At 40.4% G+C, this 19,803-nt stretch overlaps 1 protein-coding gene across 1 annotated transcript in view; it reads right to left on the bottom strand.

The window, feature by feature from the left end:
* Window positions 1–311: 311 nt before the first annotated feature.
* SNX27 (sorting nexin 27) overlaps window positions 312–19,803 on the bottom strand; it is a gene marked incomplete at its 5' end in the record, with an annotated part of 83,444 nt that continues 63,952 nt past the window's right edge. Inside the window, 5 exons of the mRNA XM_079932800.1 lie at window positions 312–4,109; window positions 5,008–5,067; window positions 5,451–5,579; window positions 5,909–6,058; window positions 14,365–14,454. Of these exons, the coding sequence (XP_079788926.1) occupies window positions 4,062–4,109; window positions 5,008–5,067; window positions 5,451–5,579; window positions 5,909–6,058; window positions 14,365–14,454 (477 nt within the window). The 3' untranslated portion in view covers window positions 312–4,061. The remainder of the gene's footprint in view (window positions 4,110–5,007; window positions 5,068–5,450; window positions 5,580–5,908; window positions 6,059–14,364; window positions 14,455–19,803) is intronic.

The following is a 19,803-nucleotide window of genomic DNA, read 5'->3' as shown; positions in this document are numbered from 1 at the left end:
AATTTTCAAAGGAGGAATTTTCTGGAAATAGAACTTTGGACCAGGGGCCTCCCAGCTTCTCCTTTTCCCACCCTTCCCCATCTCCTGCTCTCAAACAACCGCCTCACTAGCTAGTTGGTCAGGAGAACTAGTCAGATGTTCCTTCCCATTTTCAGACTGATCATTCAAACTCAAATCTCAAACGTCTTTCTTCACCTCTTCCCACACAACCCGAAGGATTTGTAAGTCTAGGAAACCAAAGAATAGTTTCATCAATAAATCAATTTATTTAAAAGAATATGTTACAATTAATTACACTAAGTGACATTACCAAACAATTTTAGAGTGGTTAGCTCTAGAACAAGGAATGAAAGAAACACTGTTAGCCATTATGTGTCTGTGTATTTTCTCTTCACATTTCTTAAATCACAAATAAAAAATACAAGATACTGCAGTGAAAATACAATTAGAGTTTCTCTCAAATAAATTAAAAGTGTGCATGGTCTGGGGAAAACTGAAGCCCTGCTCACTGGCTTACAAAGGGGGATGTGATATAAAACTGGTGTCCAAGTTTAGCAGTTAGTTGGCCAGTGCCTCCACCCACATCATCCCCTCTTCGATTCTGTTCTTCCCCAGAGCCTTAAGCTTCCCACACACCCTAGATTACTGCTGAGGAGTGAGCTGACACCATCCTGTATGAGTGAGGCCTGGCATGATGTGCTCAGGTTTAGGGCAAGAGGAGGGCAGGAGGTGAAACTGGAAGATGGGGAACTGAAGATGCGTACCCACTGCCTCTGCTATCTGAGTATTTAACCACGTCACCCTCCCTCCAAAAGGAAGCTAATGTGACACAGTGACTCTGGAAGGAACCTAGCGGTATGCTGGGGTGCAAAAGACCAAATGGTTTCTACCGCTGAATCAATCCAGCCAGAGAACATGAAGCAGAGAAGGGAGGGCACAGTTGTCCCTCTAGGTCTGGAGAGTTCGGGTCACCCAGGATGCAGTCCCCTTTAAGAAAACTGCCTTCAAGAGCCAGGCCCCTAAGCTGGCAAATTCTGAAATGAAAGAGAGAGGTATCACCTCCTGTTAGAGCTGCTGCTCCAAGCATTGGGTTTGCAGATATAAGAGGGGATAACCCGAAGCTACTGGCCTGCGTAACTAAAGGATGAAACTGGATGGGCCAGGCACGGGGATGCTGAACATTTCTCTAATTCCTCCCTGAGAGCTGTCCAGGCCTAGGAGCTGCCCCGAGCACTCGCCTGTGCTGAGCTTAGACCTAGGGCAAGGGGAGGGCAGAAAAATGGAGAGTAAAATAAAAATATAAGGAGCAGAAAACCCAAAGCATGGCCCAAGGGAACCCTTTCTGCAGGGATAGGTGTCTCAGGGCCTGCATTTTCTCCTGATCCATAAAAACTCTGAGTTTTTATGGATAGAAACTCTCCGTTGGGAAGGGAGGACAACAAGAGATCAGAGAGATCCTGCTGGCTCTGCTGGGGCAAAGTAGGGGGAAAGGGGAGCCTCTCTATTTCCCGGAGACAAACTGCAAAAAGAGACTGAGCAGAAGACTCCCTGGGCAGAACCCTGGACTGAGAAAGGTGGTAGGGATTCAAGAAAGGAAGTGCAGAGCAAGGGGGAAAGGGTATCACACTAACACTGCTTCGTGCAAAGAAGAGCTTGACTGGATGGAGCTGTACAGCCACAGCGACCTCTGCCTCCATTGCAGGACGCTGCTGTGGGTGGGAGAGAAGGCGGCGCTGTCCTCCAGGGCTTCCCTGCTTTCCCCTTCTCACTGTAGCTGGGGCTTTGTTAGTGGTACAGCCTCAAGCAGGGGCCAAACAGGCTAACTACCTACAGGGCCCTCACCCAATCTCCAAGCACCAAGTGAGTGCCAGGTCAGAACGACACAGGAGCAGCGTCTATGCACGCTAAAGGCATCCCCGCTACTCTCACATCACAGGTCAGCATCTGGGCTTCCCACGGACTCCCGGATTTCTTCATTCCTCTCCCACTCTGAAGGAATAGGGGCAAACTGCTATTTTTAATGTTTGAACGAAGCTGGTGCCAAAAGCCTCTTCAGCATCTTGGAGTGGGCAATCAACATACCTTCTTTCCAGGGTCCCTTGGCTCATTATTAAATTCATTTAAGCCAGAAGAAGTTAATTCTGTGCCAAAGCCTCCAAATCAGGGATCACGCCCTGCAATTTTAAACATTCAGCTTTCTTACATTTTGCACTCTGTGATTCCACCTGGGTTTGGAGAAGGTGAGGAAAGATAGGATGTCCTATATGATCCCACACCCCCTGGGGCAAGCGCCTGCCAAGACAACAGAGTGAGAGAGAAAGCAAAGTGGCCTCACAACAATCTGCAAAAACAAGTTACAAAAACAGAAACTTCAAACCACCCCAACACTGCTCAGTGGAGTCGACTACAACCAACTATGGTTGCCTCCCAGTTAGACAAAGCAAAAGATGCCATCCTATGGAGGTTTCTGCTTAGAAGGTAGAGAAGGAAAAAAGTAAAGAAGGCTCAAAAATGTTTCAGGTGCATCGGAGCCTGACTGCATCAGAGCTCCCAATGCAGTACCTTTGGAGGCTGGGGGTTGAGAATGTTGCTCTACCCCAGTCAGCCCTGGCCCCAGATCCTGGCATGTAGCTCTCAGGTCTCAAAAGGTCTAACTGCAAGATCAGATGAGGAGCTCTTTGAGGGACAAAAAGATTTTCCTTCAGGTTCCTTTTAATTCAAAGCTGAGATCCAACCCAAATCAACCATATTACTACTGCTCCTTCCTGGGTCCTCAGCTGGCTTGGACGGGGTATGGTTTGCCCGGCATGGGCCACCGACCCTTCCAAGTTTCCCCAAGGCCTTGGGGATGCTGTCAGATCCTTCCCCAACATGGGCGTTTAAGGAAGTCACAGAGAATGTAATAGTTATGGGTGGTTATTGGTCAGCAATGGAGTAGGGAAAAGCTTATATTCATAGGGACTTTCTTCTTTCCCTCCCCCTACTTAAGTCCAATCTTTGTGCCTAAAGGTATCAGCTTTAACTCTGGTCCCGAGTACCATCCCTGCTTCAGAACGAGCGGGGAAATGGGAAATCATGACCACTAAGTGTTTCAGGTGTCTGTGGCGTCAACCTCCTGAGCCCGCCCTCCCCTTCATTCTAGGCCTGTTGAGGGAAACCATACAGGGGGCCCTCGGGAAGCAGGAAGATGTGGAATGTGGCTAAAAGCCATGAGTGGAAGAGACAGAGATGGACCAGGAAAGTTGTCTTGGAATCAAGAGAGACCACACCAAGTCTTTAGACTCTCGCTGCAGATCTGCAGCCTTGCTGCCCTTGAGAAACACACCTCTTTCTCCTCCCCAGCAGCCTCTTGGAAGATAAAGAAACTATGCTCCTTGCTCCTCAGATTCTATGGCAACCCATGATCCAGAATCTTCATTCAATACAAAAAAGGGGGGAAAAACCCAAGCAGGTTGTAAACTTTTCAAGTCCTTCATGAGGAGAGGTATTTTTCCCTGTAAATTTTTTTTTTCCTTTTTAAAGTTTGTTTCAAAATAAAGAGAGCAAGAGAGAAGTCATGAATTCTAGTGAAAGGTGTGTAAAAACACAAGCTAAAAAAGGTACTGCCATCAATATGAAATTTAAAAAGAAATATATATATGTATATACGTGCAGCTAATTTGTGTATATATAATTTTTACATACATACATATATATGCCTGAACAGTGCAAATGGATGGAGTTCATAGTTCCAGTTCTAAAAATATAGTACAAGGAGAGTCTGTTGGTATGAGGCCCAGTTGAAAAGACAAAGATACCTTTGGCGAGTCGGTTGGGCTTATTTCTTTTCCTGTCTTAACTCAGTTGACTCCTGGTGCTGACCCATCTGTTGTTCTCTACCAGCTCAATTCCAGAGATATGAAATTCAGAGGGATTATTAATAATATTTAGTTTAGGGCTTTTGAATATAATGACTTTTTTCCTTTTTCTCTTCTTTCGTGTTAATGGTTACTCTGTCTGACATGGGAGACGAAAGGGATAAGAGGATGAGGGTGAAGAGAAGGGAAGAGGGTAACGAAAGGCTAGGTGGCCACATCCCTCTGCTGTGACCTCGCCATCTGGAAAATGTTCTGAAAGGAAAAAAAGAAAAGAGTTACTGGGAAGCCTTAGGTGTCCTCATCTCCTCCCATCTAGAGACAACCCCTCACACAGAAAACGTATGACTGGATGGATGACTTGATCTGATTGGCCTCTTCACTTGATATAACTTTCCATCAAGAATCATAGCCTTTTAGAGTTGGAAGGGACCTAGGATATTAACTATCTGGTTCAGCCTTCCTGTCTCACAGATGAGGAAAGATGAGAAGACTGAGATCCAGGGAGGCTGATTTGTCCAAGATCACAGAGAGAAAAAAAGCTGGGAGAGAATCCAGATCTGATTCCCAGAGCCCAATGTTCTTTCTACTATACCAAGAATATAAATTTTCTTATTCCTGACTTTACCCTCTGAACCTTGGAAACATCTTCTCTGAGAGTAAGTAGCTAATTATTCTGAATGTTTTAAATTCTGTTCCAGCACTGGCATATACAGACAGCAGGAAAGCAGCAGCAAAAACCTTCTCATGCACACGCACTCCTGGTTAGCCTAGACAGACTCTTTCACGTCTCACCCAGTCAGAATGGCTAAAACTGAGGACAGCTGCCCTTCTGGGTCAGGAAGAACACGGAGGGCGACTGACAAAAAACAAGCAGAGGAGGGTGCATGAAGTCATGAGAGATGGAATAGCCTGTAGCCAATGGCCAATCTCTAGACGATGGAAGAAGGGCTTTTTGGCATAGTCCGTTTAGCATCCAAGGCTAATAACCTCTCTGGAAGAATATCCTGGCTCACATGGGATAACCAGTCTCTAACTAATACTCCTAGACAGATGGAGATGAGGGCCCCAGGTATTTGGCCACAGGACTATACATTTTAAACAAACAAACAAAAAAAGATAAAAAGGTCAATTCAAGATTGTTTAGAATTACCTCTTTTCTCCACTTGAGCTCGCAGAACACCCTCTCGAAGCATTCATGCATGTAATTGAACTGAAAAAAAAAACAGAGCAACACTCACTGGCTTCTCAAGACCAGGCACCAAAGGACCATGCCTTTGAACTCCTGCCCAGAGTCACCTTCCAAACTTGCTCAGCCTAGAGAAAAACCTTAACAAGCTCCATAAAACCCAGGCCTGGCTCATCTGCTATTCTCTGGCTCCTTCTAGTGGTTAACTGTGAGTCAAGTGGGATATGAAATTGCCAATCCTACTCAGGCCTAAAGGAAAGTCAGGAAGAACCTGGGGCTCTAGGATTCAAACAGATTCAGATCTCAAAACAACAGCTCTACAGCTCTCTCCATTTACGCATTTAGCTTAAGGAGAACTTTAAGCCCAATCTACTTTCCCCGTGCATGCTTCCCCAACTACCACTCACATATGGTGTGAAGATTTTAACCCATCGAGGCTTCTTCTCTCCTCGAGCATATTCAAAACAGAAGGCCATTCCTTCTTCATCTGTATCCCATCGTTGCATCTCATCCCATTCAAATGCTATTACCTGGTTCTAAACAACCGAGAACAAGAGCATAAGTTTGAGAATGCTGGGGAGCTTAGGTAAGATGGTTCTGAACCAGACAGCAGAAAAGAAATCAGTAGAGATGTCTACATCATTTCAGGGAAAAGACTGTGACAGAAGAATAAAAGTCAGTGTAAGCAGCCAGTGAAGGTGAGGAGCAGTGTAGATCCAGAGCCTATTTACCCCAGTCAAAACAGTCTTGGTATCATTTCCCCCACAAGGAGGAATTAAAACATAGCAAGTGAGTATCAAAGTATTCCCGGTGTTCCTGGACCATGCCCCCTGACTTCCCAGCTACATGCTAAATGAACTCTCACCTCCAGCTGTCCTTCTTCAGTGCAGGCATGCAGTTTAAAGTGCGTGATGCTGATGGCTGTGATAACATGCCCCTTTCTCCTGGAGTCGCAGGCACAGTGGGGGAAGATGATTTCATTGTAGCCCTCACAAGTCCTTAGCATGTTGAGGTACTAGAGAAAAAAGGAAAGAGAAACAGTGTTACTATGGAACTACACCGTCATCAGGAGCTGCTGCGATGGCACACAAAAGAACCGAGAGAAACCTCGCAACCTGGAGACCTTGCCTCTGGTCTCACGTCCATTGCCAAGCTGGGACAGGGCTCCTAGATGATCCACTATCCTTCTAACTTCCAACTCCATACTTCCAACCCTGCTCTCTTTCTCTACTTATATATATAAATGAAGCCAGAAGAGATACCGCAACCAAGAGCCCTAGGACTAGAGGGAACTCACAATGCCATTTAGTCCAGCCCTCTATTTTCACTGTACCTAAGGGATGGAATCAAATCTATCCTTATAATTAAGGTAAGAGAGCTAATGTTTCTCATCTCTTCTCCAATCAAAAGTTAGAATGATCTCAGTGATGAGGATTAAGCTATCCCAAATCTCATATTCATAAAAAGTTTAAGCTGAAGGAAACTTTAAAAGTTAGTCATTTTACAGAAACTCAGAATAATAATGAGACTTGCTTAATGTCACAGGTAATAGTAAGTGGCACAACCAGGATTAGAAGCCAGGTTTAATTTCTAGGCCTCTGATCCTTTCTCTATTACCAACTAGTCCCATTTAGCCCCACTGCCCCTGGGTCTCCCGCATATATGTCTCCTTAAAAAGCATCTAGACCCAGAATAAGTGACATACGTGACCCTCACAGGTACAATGCGCCAAGACTGACCCAGAGAGGCCTCTGAACTCTTTGTCCCTTCTCCTCTACAGTTAAGGCTGGCCTCTCTCTTACTTAACTCACTATGTTGAGTTGAGAGGGGAGAGAGTAAAAGATAATGAATGGGAAGGAGAGAAGAGAAATAGGGAAAGATGGTAAGGAAAAAAGAAGATGCAGGGACTCTGACCTGGTTTCCTCAGTGATTGCCGGGGAAACAAGCAAATAGTCTCAAGTCTGTGTGACACCCCCATCTGCATGTCACACAGGAAGAACAAGGCATAGTGGTGATGTGCGCAGAGAGTTAGAGAGAAGACAAAGGTCTAGCACCCTAGTTGATTTCACCTAGATGGGTACGGAGGTTAGAATACACTGGAGAGCTGCCTTCCGCCTCACCAAGAGAAAAGAAGAGACAGGCACAAAAAGGACCCTAGGCAACCTATGGCTCTGGTACCAAGGAATGGCACCTAAGACTGTCTCTACTGCCACCAGGGACTTTCCGGGAAGACCTAAGGGCCCAGGGGGAAAAAAAATTACACCACAGGCTCCCTTCCCTACTTTGTATTTACTTCTGCTTGGGTAAAATAATAGCAACTTTAAAGGTGAAAACTTATAAAGGGGTAGCAAGAACACAGGGACAGGGTCAATACAGAAGTGCCAAAATACTTCATTTGCATCATTTTTCTTCTCTGTCTCCCTCCATTACCCCATCCATCCCCCTTGACCATCACCCATCCTGAACCAGTGATAAACTGCTTAGGCCTTCTACTGGCACTATGAACAAAAATAAATCGCTGGCTACTATCTATACTTTGGTAAATATGACAGGCAGTGGATGATAGGAGAGAACTCTTCTGGGGTTATAACAAGCAGCAAACAGCACAGAGTAGTGATCAAGAGCCTGGGCCCAGAACGCCCCAGGCTTGAATCCTGCACCCATAACTTCCTAACTCTGTAACCTTGGGCAAGTTATTTGAACTCTAGCAAATTATTAAATCCTAGGAGCCTTTGTTTCCTCTTCCATAAAAAGGGAAATAATAGGGCTTCCCTGGTGGCGCAGTGGTTGACAGTCCGCCTGCCAATGCAGGGGACGCGAGTTCGTGCCCCGGTCCGGGAGGATCCCACGTGCTGTGGGGCGGCTGGGCCCGTGAGGCATGGCCGCTGAGCCTGCGCGTCCAGAGCCCGTGCCCCGCAATGGGAGAGGCCACAACAGTGAGAGGCCCGCGTACCGCAAAAAAAAAAATAAATAAATAAAATAAATTTTTTTAAAAAAAGGGAAATAATAATAGCATCTATACCATACAGTTATTTGTGACCTTGAAAACTATTTAGCATAGTACTTAGTACATAATTAGGTATTCAATACATGACAGCTTTAAAAAAAAATTTTAAAGGCTCCATTAAGGTAAGGTGTCATTGGGGAAATTTAAGGTTTTCCTGAGATTATCAGGTCAGGTAGTATTTCTCAGTTTTAAGTGGGCAATCTCTACATTCCTCGATTTGCAGAAAACATAGAGAAGAAATATTTAAAATTTTACATACATCCAAATTTCCAAAGGAAAGTTAATTTTTGTTTTCAAACATGTTTACATAAGGGTGTAGCTATGTACTTCAAACAAAAAATTATCCTGTCTATTCTCCTTTCATATTAAATTCTGAGTAGCTAAATATGTATCCCAAATTACCTTCCTTGACTTGTATACCACTTAGATGATGGTGCACATCAGGCAAGAGAAGAGGACAGGTATGGCATGGGACATTTTATAAATGTTCAATGTTCAGCAAGATAGGTAAATACTGAAACAGGACGGTTATTAAAGCAGAGACAGTACTTAACAGAGCAAAACACTTTAGGTGAGGGATGGAGGTCCATTCTGGAGAACTCTCTGTTCTCCCAAACAACCTGCCAAGGGTCAAACCAGATCTAAAATTGAAATAAAGGCCTGAGAGGAAACTTGGAAGCCAACTCTCCCAAATTCCAAGGGTAGTGTTTCTCAAGCACCTAAAGTTGCAGACTCACTAGGGTGCTTCTGTAAAAATCTTCACAAATATTTCTAGGTCATACCCGTAGAGGTTCTGGTTTAGTAAATGTGAGGTGGGCTCCAGAAATCTGCATTTTGAGCAGGCTTGACAAGTGATTCCCATGTAACTGGGCTGGCAACTACACTTTGAGAAACACTGACTTCCACATAATACTGCCTTTTGTGAAATCATTAAAAATTATGTTGACAAACACAAACCCAGAAACTTTTTTTCTTTTTTAATAAGTTTATTTATTTTATTTATTTATCTATGGCTGTGTTGGGTCTTCGTTGCTGCATGCAGGCTTTCTCTATTTGCGGCGAGTGGAGGCTACTCTTCGTTGCAGTGCGCGGGCTTCTCATTGCAGTGGCTTCTCTTGTTGTGGAGCACGGGCTCTAGGCATGCAGCTTCAGTAGTTGTGGCGCACAGGTTTATTTGCTCTGCGGCGTGTGGGATCTTCCTGGACCAGGGCTCGAACCCACGTCCCCTGCATCGGCAGGCGGATTCTTAACCACTGCGCCACCAGGGAACCCCAAACCCAGAAACTTCTTATTTGTCAGTTCAACAATGGCAAGATATAAGTTACACATGTTCACTGCTTGTGTGAGAGTTGGAAAAAAAAGAGAGAGGGACTTCCCTGGTGGTGCAGTTGTTATGAATCCGCCTGCCAATGCAGGGGACACGGGTTCAAGCTCTGGTCCGGGAAGATCCCACATGCCACAGAGCAACTAAGCCTGTGTGCAACAGCTACTGAGCCTGCACTCTAGAGCCTGCAAGCTACAACTACGGAGCCCGCGAGCCACAACTACTGAAGCCTGCGCGCCCAGAGCCCGTGCTCCGCAACAAGAGAAGCCACTGTAATGAGAAGCCCGTGCACCGCAACGAAGAGTAGCCCCCGCTCGCTGCAACTAGAGAAAGCCCACGTGCAGCAACGAAGACCCAACGCAGCCAAAAATAAGATAAATAAATATTAAAGGCTTAAAAAAAAGAGAGAGAGAGAAAAAAGAAAAAACAAGTCTTATGTACACTATATTCTCAACCATCCTAATTTGAGATTCAATCTAACTTTGCAAACCGGTAAAAAACAAAAACATTTTGATCACACTGGGTATTAACAAACTATGGCAAAGGTATGAGCTGTCCTCTGTATTTGGAGAGCAAGGGAACTTACACAAAGCTTATTTATCTGTTAACTTTGGAATATTTTGTCAAGATTCTACTTGAGAGCTAACAACCTGAACATCCCCAATTTACAGAAAAGAAACTGAAAGTGACAAGTTTGTGAATTGCTGAAGGTCTCACAGTGATCTGGCAACTAATCGTAGTGATACGGCCTAATCTCAGGCCTATCAACTGTGCTAAGTTGTTATAATGGTATCAAGACCTACGGGCTCTGAAGGGTCCATCTGAGGTGGTAGTTTCAATGTATTGACCATTGACTAGGCTAATGTCTTTGAACACTGATACCTGAATAAAACCCAAACTTTTGTCAGGGGGGAGGTCTTTAAAATAGGACTGCAGTATTATGGGGCCGGTACACACTTGTACACCGGCACTAGGTTTTCAAGAGAAGCATATTTTATACTCAGTTCAGATGACCCACGGGGAAACCTATCAATGTACTAACTGCACTTGTGTTCTTAACTGAGGATTACAAGATACAAACTTGAGTCTAAAAAATAATTTCATAATAGATTACTATGCTTGTTAAACTCAGATTTTCTATATTTTGCCACAGAACAACCCAAACCTATTTATTTCTCTAGCACTTTGCACTGTGCCTGGCACACACTTGGTGCTCAACAAATATTTTTTGTTAAATGTATAAATGGAAGCTAGTGTGTTTAGAGTGCTATATGTGCAAAGAAACAATCTGTATTCCATATTCAGAAGGCCTTATGAAATTACTTTGATTCTGCTGGCTTTGACAAAGGCAAAGAACTATTGCAGAGGTGGACAGCCCTTTTCGTAGAAGATGCAGATGTGTTGGTCAGAATCATGCATTAATATATAGAAGACAATACCATTATCTTAAAGAAGAGGTGGAAGTTGAGTTTTAAAATCCTGTCTCCCACATAGCAAAATTCCCTTTACCAAAATTCTGCCAAGACTTTATTCTATTTTTTAAAAAACATTTTTATTTATTTTCAAATATTTATTTATTTGGCTGCCCCGCAGCATGCGGGATCTTCGTTGCCGTGTGCGGGATCTTTTTAGTTGAGGCTCGTAGCTGTGGCATGTGGGATCTAGTTCCCTGACCAGGGATTGAACCCAGGCCCCCTGCATTGGGAGCGTGGAGTCTTAACCACTGGACCACCAGGGAAGTACCAAAACTTAATTCTATTTAAAAGATTTTTGTGTTGTCTATTTCAGCCTGTTGGTATGCAGAACATTGGTGGATGGTTCCCTTTTTGTTACATGAGTGATAAAATAACTATTCCACCTAGATATAAGACTATGGGCTTAAGTTCAGTGGCTAACTTGTTTCCATTCTTATTCCAATACAATTAATTAATTTAAAAAATAAATAAATAAAATTATTTATTTATTTTTGGCTGCGTTGGGTGTTCGTTGCAGTGCGCGGGTTTCTCATTGTAGTGGCTTCTCTTGTTTCCGAGTACAGGTTCTAGGCGCACAGGCTTCAGTAGTTGTGGCACACCAGCTCAGTAGTTGTGGTGCATGTAACATGCTTACACTGTTGGTGGAAATGTAAGCTGATGCAGCCACTGTGGAAAACAGTATGGCGGTTCCTCATAAAACTAAAAATAGAACTGCCATATGACTCAGCAACCGCACTCCTGGGCATATATCTATACAAAACCGTAATTCAAAAAGATATATGCGGGCTTCCCTGGTGGTGCAGTGGTTAAGAATCCACCTGCCAATGCAGGGGACATGGGTTAGAGCCCTGGTCTGGGAAGATCCCACATGCAGCGGAACAACTAAGCCCGTGCGTCACAGCTTCTGAGCCTGTGCTCTAGAGCCCGTGAGCCACAACTACTGAGCTGGAGTGCCACAACTACTAAAGCCCGTGCCCCTAGAGCCTGTGCTCGGCAACAAGAGAAGCCACTGCAATGAGAAGCCCGCGCACCTCAATGAAGAGTAGCCCCTACTCATCACAACAAGAGAAAGCCCGCACACAGCAACAGAGACCCAACACAGCCAAAAATGAAAATAAATAAAATAAATAAATTTATTTTAAAAAATGCACCCCTATGTTCATAGCAGCACTATTCACAATAGCCAACACATAGAAACAACCTAAATGTCCACCTACAGATGAATGGATAAAGATGTGTTACATATATACAATAGAATACTACTCAGTGCTATAAAAAAGAACAAAATAATGCCATTTGCAGCAACATGGATGCAACTAGAGATTATCATACTAAATGAAGTCAGAAGGAGAAAGACAAATACCATATAATATCACTTATATGTGGAATCTAAATTATGACACAAATGAACCTATCTACGAAACAGAAACACAGACACAGAGACCAGACTGGTGGTTGCCAAGGGGGAGGAGGTTGAAGGAAAAATGGAGTGGAAGGTTGGTGTTAGCAGATGTAAGCTTTTATATACAGAATGGATGAACAACAAGGTCCTACTGTACAGCACAGAGAACAATATTCAATATCCTATGATAAACCATAATGAAAAAGAATATTAAAATGAAGTATGTGTATATGTGTGTGTGTGTATATATATATATACACATATATATATATATATAGCTGAATCACTTTGCTGTGCAGCAGGAATTAACACAACATTGTAAATCAACTATACTTCATTAAAAATACTGAAAAATAAAATCTATAAAACAATAAATACTGGAGAGGGTATGGAGAAAAGGGAACCCTCCTGCACTGTTGGTGGGAATGTAAATTAGTATAGCCACTATGGAGAACAGTATGAAGGTTCCTTAAAAAACTAAAAATAGAGCTACCATATGACCCAGCAATCCCACTCCTTGGCATATACCCTGAGAAAGCCATAATTCAAAAAGAGACATGTACCACAATGTTCATGCAGCTCTATTTACAATAGCCAGGACATGGAAGCAACCTAAATGTCCATCGACAGACGAATGGATAAAGAAGATGTGGCACATGTATACAATGGAATATTACTCAGCCATAAAAAGGAACAAAATTGAGTTATTTGTAATGAGGTGGATGGACCTAGAGTCTGTCATACAGAGTGAAGTCAGAAAAAGAAAAACAAATACTGTATGCCAACGCACATATATGGAATCTAAAAAAACGGTACTGATGAACCTAGTGGCAAGGCAGGAATAAAGACGCAAACATAAAGAACGGACTTGAGGAGGGAAGAGGAAGCTGGGACGAAGTAAGAGAGTAGCATTGACATATATACACTACTAAATGTAAAAAGGATGGCTAGTGGGAAGCTGCTGCAGAGCACAGGAGATCAGCTCAATGCTTTGTGACAACCTAGAGGGGTGGGATAGGGAGGGTAGGAGGGAGGCTCAACAAGGAGGGGATATGGGGATATATGTATATATGTATACACATAGCTGATTCACTTCGTTGTACAGCAGAAACTAACACAACATTGTAAAGCAATTATATTCCAATAAAGATGTAAAAAAAAAAACCTAAGGAAATTAATAATTGTTGGACTTTAGTTAATATATAACAAGTGTACCATATTAAGATAGGAACTCTGTACTATCTCCTTAGTTTTTTCTGTAATATGAAACTGCTATAAATTCTGTCAATAAAAAAGTAAAAAAAACAAAAAACCAAAGAAAACTAAAAATAGAACTACCATATGATACAGCAATCCCACTCCTGGGCATGTATCTGGAGAAACCCAAAATTCGGAAAGATACATGCACCCCAATGTTTACTGCAGCACTATTCACAATAGCCAAGACATGGAAACAACTAAATGTCCATCAACAGAGGAATGGATAAAGAAGATGTGGTACATATATACAATGGAATATTACTCAGCCATAAAAAAGAATGAAATAATGCCATTTGCAGCAACATGGATGGACCTAGAGATTATCATACTAAATGAAGGAAGTCAGGAGGCGAAAGACAAATACCATATGATATCACTCATATGTGAAATCTAAAAAATAATACAAATGAATGTATATACAAAACAGAAACTGACTCACAGACTTCGAAAACAAACGCATGGTTACCAAAGGGGAATGGTGCGGGGGAGGGATAAATTAGGAGGTTGGGATTAACATATACACACTATATGTATTAAAGTAGGAGGTTTGGGATTAACACATACACATTAACATATACACTTTATATTTTACTATATGTAAAATAGGGATAAATAGATAATCAACAAGGACGTACTGTATAGCACAGGGAACTCTACTCAATATTCTGTAATAACCTATATGGGAAAAGAATCTGAAAAAGAATGGATATATGTATAACTGAGTCACTTTGTTGTATATCTGAAACTAACACAACTTTGTAAATCAACTATACTCCAATATAAAATTAAATTACATTAAAAAAAGAGATAAAAAGGGGCATTTTATAAAGAGATTATGGAGACATAAACCTACCATGACCATTTTCCTTTGTTCATACAGCTTCTGTAATTGGTAGGATTTTTCCTCTGCTTTGATGTAACCTTTTTTCACATCATCAACAGCCTGTCACCAAAACAAGGCAGGGAAGAAAGAAATGTAAAAATTAGTATCAAGTACATTCTTGATAAAAATAAAGAGACATAGATTCATTTTCACAATAACTCTTATCCATCTGTTATCACCAGTAAACTCTGCCACATGGGTATATTTACTGGAATAAGTAGTATTTAATGAGTGTCTGGTATGTGCTCAAGGATTGTTCTAGGCACGTGAGGGATCTGGTTTCTCCTGTTAAGAGATTTAAATTCTGGTTAATTTATACATGAGAAAGAATTACAGAACACTGCAAGATAGTATACAATACTGTATTAAAGATAATAGTGAAGTAGCAAAAAATGTGTGACATAAATAGTAAGTGATACATGCAGCCAGAACAGGAGAGCTTATTGCTAACCATAGTTATCAAGGAAGTCTCAGTTGGACCTCAAAGGAGAGGTTGAATAGAAGAAACTACAAGCTAAAGTCAGGAAACAGGAATGGGTTTGACCTTAAATACATTCAGGAGACAGACTTGCCTGATTTGAATAAAGGGTACATGTTAGGGGACAATGAAAAATAATTCTGAATGGGTAGGTTAATAGGGTATGAAGGATCCTAAAGAGCAGGCACAGGAATTTAGACTTAAGGAGAGTAGAGAGCTAAAATAAATAATAAAAAAACTGTTGTTACTGTTGTTTTTTAAGAAAGATTGATCTGTATATGACTGCCCAAATGATTTAAGCCAAGGAGAGAATGAAACAAGGGAGATCAACGATGTTGTGGTACTTTAAGCATGAAATGAAACAAGACCTTAATCTAGGGTGGTAACAACTGGAAGAGAGGAAGTGATAAATCTGAGACCATGAACCGAAAAACTTTCAGAGAGGACTTGATACAGGCATGAAGGTACCCAGATATAATATTCTAATATGCTAATTCTAAACTATTCCTGGTTCAGCCATATGAAACATACACCCCCTTTCCAACCTTACCCTACTCCTCCTCCACTCCAAGAAAAACGTAAAAAATCTAATGGAAGGGAAAACTGATCTTTGGGAGGAAAAAAAAGAAAAAGAACAAATAGAACCATTTGTCTAGGGCATTCAGGATCTAACCTCAGTGAGTTACTGAAAGGACAACTCTACACAGACACCAGGCAGGGGCCCACTTGAATCTTTATCAGAAAACTGCTGATTTCCTTAAGGCAGAAATCATTCCCCATAGTCTTTTAAGGGAAAATATTTGCATAACAGAATGAATTCAGGACTGAAGTTAAGAGACTAGTTCAAATTCTAGCTGTCACCTACCAATATGCACTTGAGTAAGTCACTTAAACCCTCTCAGTCTGTAAAACAAGAATAACATTCATCTTGTAGGTGGACAACAAAATGAGATAAAAGATGTTAATAGTTTTGTAAAGTATATATAAATATATATAAATAGTTACTATTACTATCATTTATATTAGCATCATTTAGCTGTTAAATTCCTCTAAGAAGGAATTTAATATCCTTCTTAATTAATATCCTGCCTGGGACTGCCTAATGGAAAGATTATGCCAGTGTCTCCCCAGCCCTAGCCGTATAAGCAAGGATTCACTTAGAGAGGATCATATTCACAGAGGCGATGCTCAACAAGAACTGCCACCAATGTCCTGAAGAACCTGAACATTCTGTTGTTTATCGCCAAAAGACTCAGCTGCTCCAGGTCAAATTTAAATCAGTTACTGAAAAGCTGGGAGAGAAGTAAAGAGGGAAAACAAACAAATGAATACTGGTTTATCTATTCAGTTTCCCCAATACCTAGAACTGTGTCTGACTAGTAATAGCACTTAAATATTGATGAATGTTTCCCCAGGGCAGAGGTGGGTCATCTACCCAGAGTGAACATCTACTCCAGCAGCTCTAAGTGACCTATTTTCACATGGGGCAGTAAAAATGTTCTCTCCTCACTCATTTCTAATCAGGATTATACTGCTTGACTAGCCTTGAGTGAAAAACATAAATATTACCACACTAGATTCCTTTTTCCCTTAATTAAAAATTTTTTATTAAGGTAAAAGACATACATAATTTTTTTAAATGTGTATTACTAAGAGGTGCCTAATAAAAATAAGTCTCCAAAAAAAAAAAAAATAAGTCTCCTGATTCAACAGCCTCATTACACAGATACTTTAAAGCACTGTAAACAGTTTTTTGTGATATTCCTTTCATAATTCTAAATGTCATGCCTATGCTGCTAATTCCTAACTTATCAATTTTTTTTTAACTTATCAATTTTAGACAATGTTGACTTGCTGTTAAAAATAATAAGTTTTAGGGACTTCCCTGGAGGTCCAGTGGTTGAGAATCCATGCTTCCACTGCAGAGGGCATGGGTTCGATCCCTAGTCAGGGAACTAGGATCCCACAGGTCACACAGTGCGGCCAAAAATAATAATAATAATAAAATAAATAAATTTTAGCTTTCTTATACCACTCCTACACTCTCACTTCTTCTTCCTTCAACACCTCAATAAAAATTAAATCAAGGGCTTCCCTGGTGGCGCAGTGGTTGAGAGTCCACCTGCCGATGCAGGGGACACGGGTTCATGCCCCGGTCTGGGAAGATCCCACATGCCGTGGAGCGGCTGGGCCCGTGAGCCATGGCCGCTAAGCCTGCACGTCCGGAGCCTGTGCTCCGCAATGGGAGAGGTCACAACAGTGAGAGGCCCACGTACCGCCAAAAAAAAAAATTAATTAATTAATTAAATCAATAATGAGTATTGATTATTGTAAGCATGTAAACATTGTTCACAACTAAATCATGTACTGTACCAGGGCTTCCTCTCTTGTACATTTTTTTTTTCCTCTTAGGTTAACTGCCTGTTTGTTTGTAACCTTCCACATGCCTCTCACCAATTCTTCCATGATAACCAAAGTCATGTTGATTCATTCAAACATTCATTTTCTAAAAACTGTTGACTGTTCTCATCTGCTGTGTCTCATCCTCTTCTCTTTGCAGGTTTATGCCTCTTAAAATCCATTAATGTTACTTTAGTGAGCTTTCAGGAAGAAGTAGTTTAAAAGTATGTTGAGTCTGTCAGGCTTAGCCAGAAATTAAATATATCCTACTATGGATTTTGACCTTATCAATTTTTTAAGGAAAAGGCACATTACTATCATTATTATCCAGTATTTCATCAATTCTAAGGTGCACATTTTTTCACATTTTATTGTTCCTAAAATTGGGATGCATCTTATAATCAACGTGTGTTGTTTAATTGGTAGCTTTTTTCTCTTGGCAGTACATAAAATACTAGTGCATCTTACAACTGATGGCGTCTTAGAATTGACGAGATGCATGAGATATTCCCAACATCAACATATGATACAAAAAAATAACTAAAATTAAGTGAGGGAAAAAATTTAGTATTATTTTCCAAAAGGCACAACTGTTTACCTAGTCAATCAAAAAAATCATTTGAGCTGTTGTGCACTGCTGGGAATGTAAAATGGTACAGCTGCTATGGAAAACAGTGTGGCGATTTCCTCAAAAATTTAAAAATAGAATTACCATATGATCCAGCAATCCCAATTCTGGGTATATTGAAGTTTGAAGAGATATTTACATAACCATGTTCATGACAGCATTATTCATAACAGCCAAGAGGTGGAAGCAACCTAAATGTCCATCCACAGATGAATAAACAAAATGTGATATACATGTACAATGAAATATAATTATTCAGCCTTAATAAGGAAGGAAATCCTGTCATATGCTACAACATGAAAAAGCCTTAAGGACATTATGCTAAATGAAATAAGCAAGTCACAAAAAGAAAAATAACGTATGATTCTACTTACATGAGATACCTAAAGTAGTCAAATTCACAGAGTGTAGAATGGTAGTTGCCAGAGGTAGGGGAGGGGGAAATGAGTTGTTTAATGGGTAGAGTTTTAGTTTTGCAAGATGAAAAATTTCTGAGATTCAACTGACAATAATGTGAATATATTTAACACTACTGAACTGTACATTTTAAAATGGTTAAGGGGGTAAAAAAAAAGTATTAAATTATAAATTTTAAATATGTTCAGTTTATTGTATGTCAATTATACCTCAATAAAGTTGTTTAAAAAATTGTTTGAAGAAACAGAAGAGTTCAGAAAAGTTGTTGCATATGAGATACTGCTACAAAAATAACAGCTTTTCTTTCTATATACCTAAATATTTTATTTTTGCTTTACAGTTTTATAATTCAAAAAGTAATTTCACAAGCTCTGCTTTGTTTAAATTTTGATGCTGATTAAAAAATTGTGAGGTACTACTATTACCCTTTAATAGATCATAAAACAGATCTCAGCAAAGCTATGTTAAGGATTTACCCAATGGAGAGCTTGTACTTGAACCAGATATTCTGACTCCTGGTAAATAATTACTCCGTTCCAACAATACAAAGAAAAAATATCCCATTCATAATTGTAATAAAAATATAAAATACTTGGGAATAATTTAAAGGGGCATATGTGAAACATAAAAAGACAGAACTTTATTTGGGGAAACAAGATGAGATGAATAAAACAGAAACTTTATTTGGGGAAACAAAAGATGAGATGAATAAAACAGAAACATCACACATTTAGTTGGGAATACCACATTTAATAAAAATAGTGACTCTTCTTCAGTTAAACTATAAATTTAACAAAAACCCAATTAGAATTGTAATGGGATACTTTATGAAGTGTTATGAAATGGGTTAATTATTTTCAAAATAATTTTAAAATGTTTAAAAGAAAGTAAAAAGTAAGGATAGTATTCTCTATATGGCTCTGCTACATTCATTATTTACAGTCACAGCAGTATAAACACTGAATATTAATCTAACAAATATTGTAATTTGACTATAGTAAGAAAATAGGACAGATGAAAAGGTACAAATATGTAGTGGAGTGGGGGAGGAAATGGAGCTAAAGTCCCATCTTCAATAGCAGGTAATTAAGCAATATTGCTTGAATAGGAAACATCAAGTAGGAGTAATATAATCAAATTATAATAGAGGTATGGAAGTAAATATAAAATGAAATAGATATCCCATATTCTTGGATTGGAAGAATTAATATTGTTAAAAAGGCCATACTACCCAAAGCTATCCACAGATTTAATGTGATCCTTATCAAATTACCCATGACATTTTTCACAGAACTAGAATAAATAATCCTAAAATTTATATGGAACCATAAAAGACCCAGAATTGCCAAAGAAACCCAAAAGGAAAAATGACAAAGCTGGAGGCATAATCTTCCTAGACTTTGGACAATACTACAAAGCTACAGTAATCAAAACAGTGTGGTACTGGCACAAAAACAGATATATGGATCAATGGAACAGAATAGAG

The sequence above is a fragment of the Stenella coeruleoalba genome (genome assembly GCF_951394435.1).
Source record: "Stenella coeruleoalba genome assembly, chromosome: 1".
Taxonomy (NCBI): Eukaryota; Metazoa; Chordata; class Mammalia; order Artiodactyla; family Delphinidae; genus Stenella; species Stenella coeruleoalba.
The sequence above is the reverse complement of the archived record's forward strand: the minus strand, read 5'-3'. Positions and strand labels throughout refer to the sequence as shown.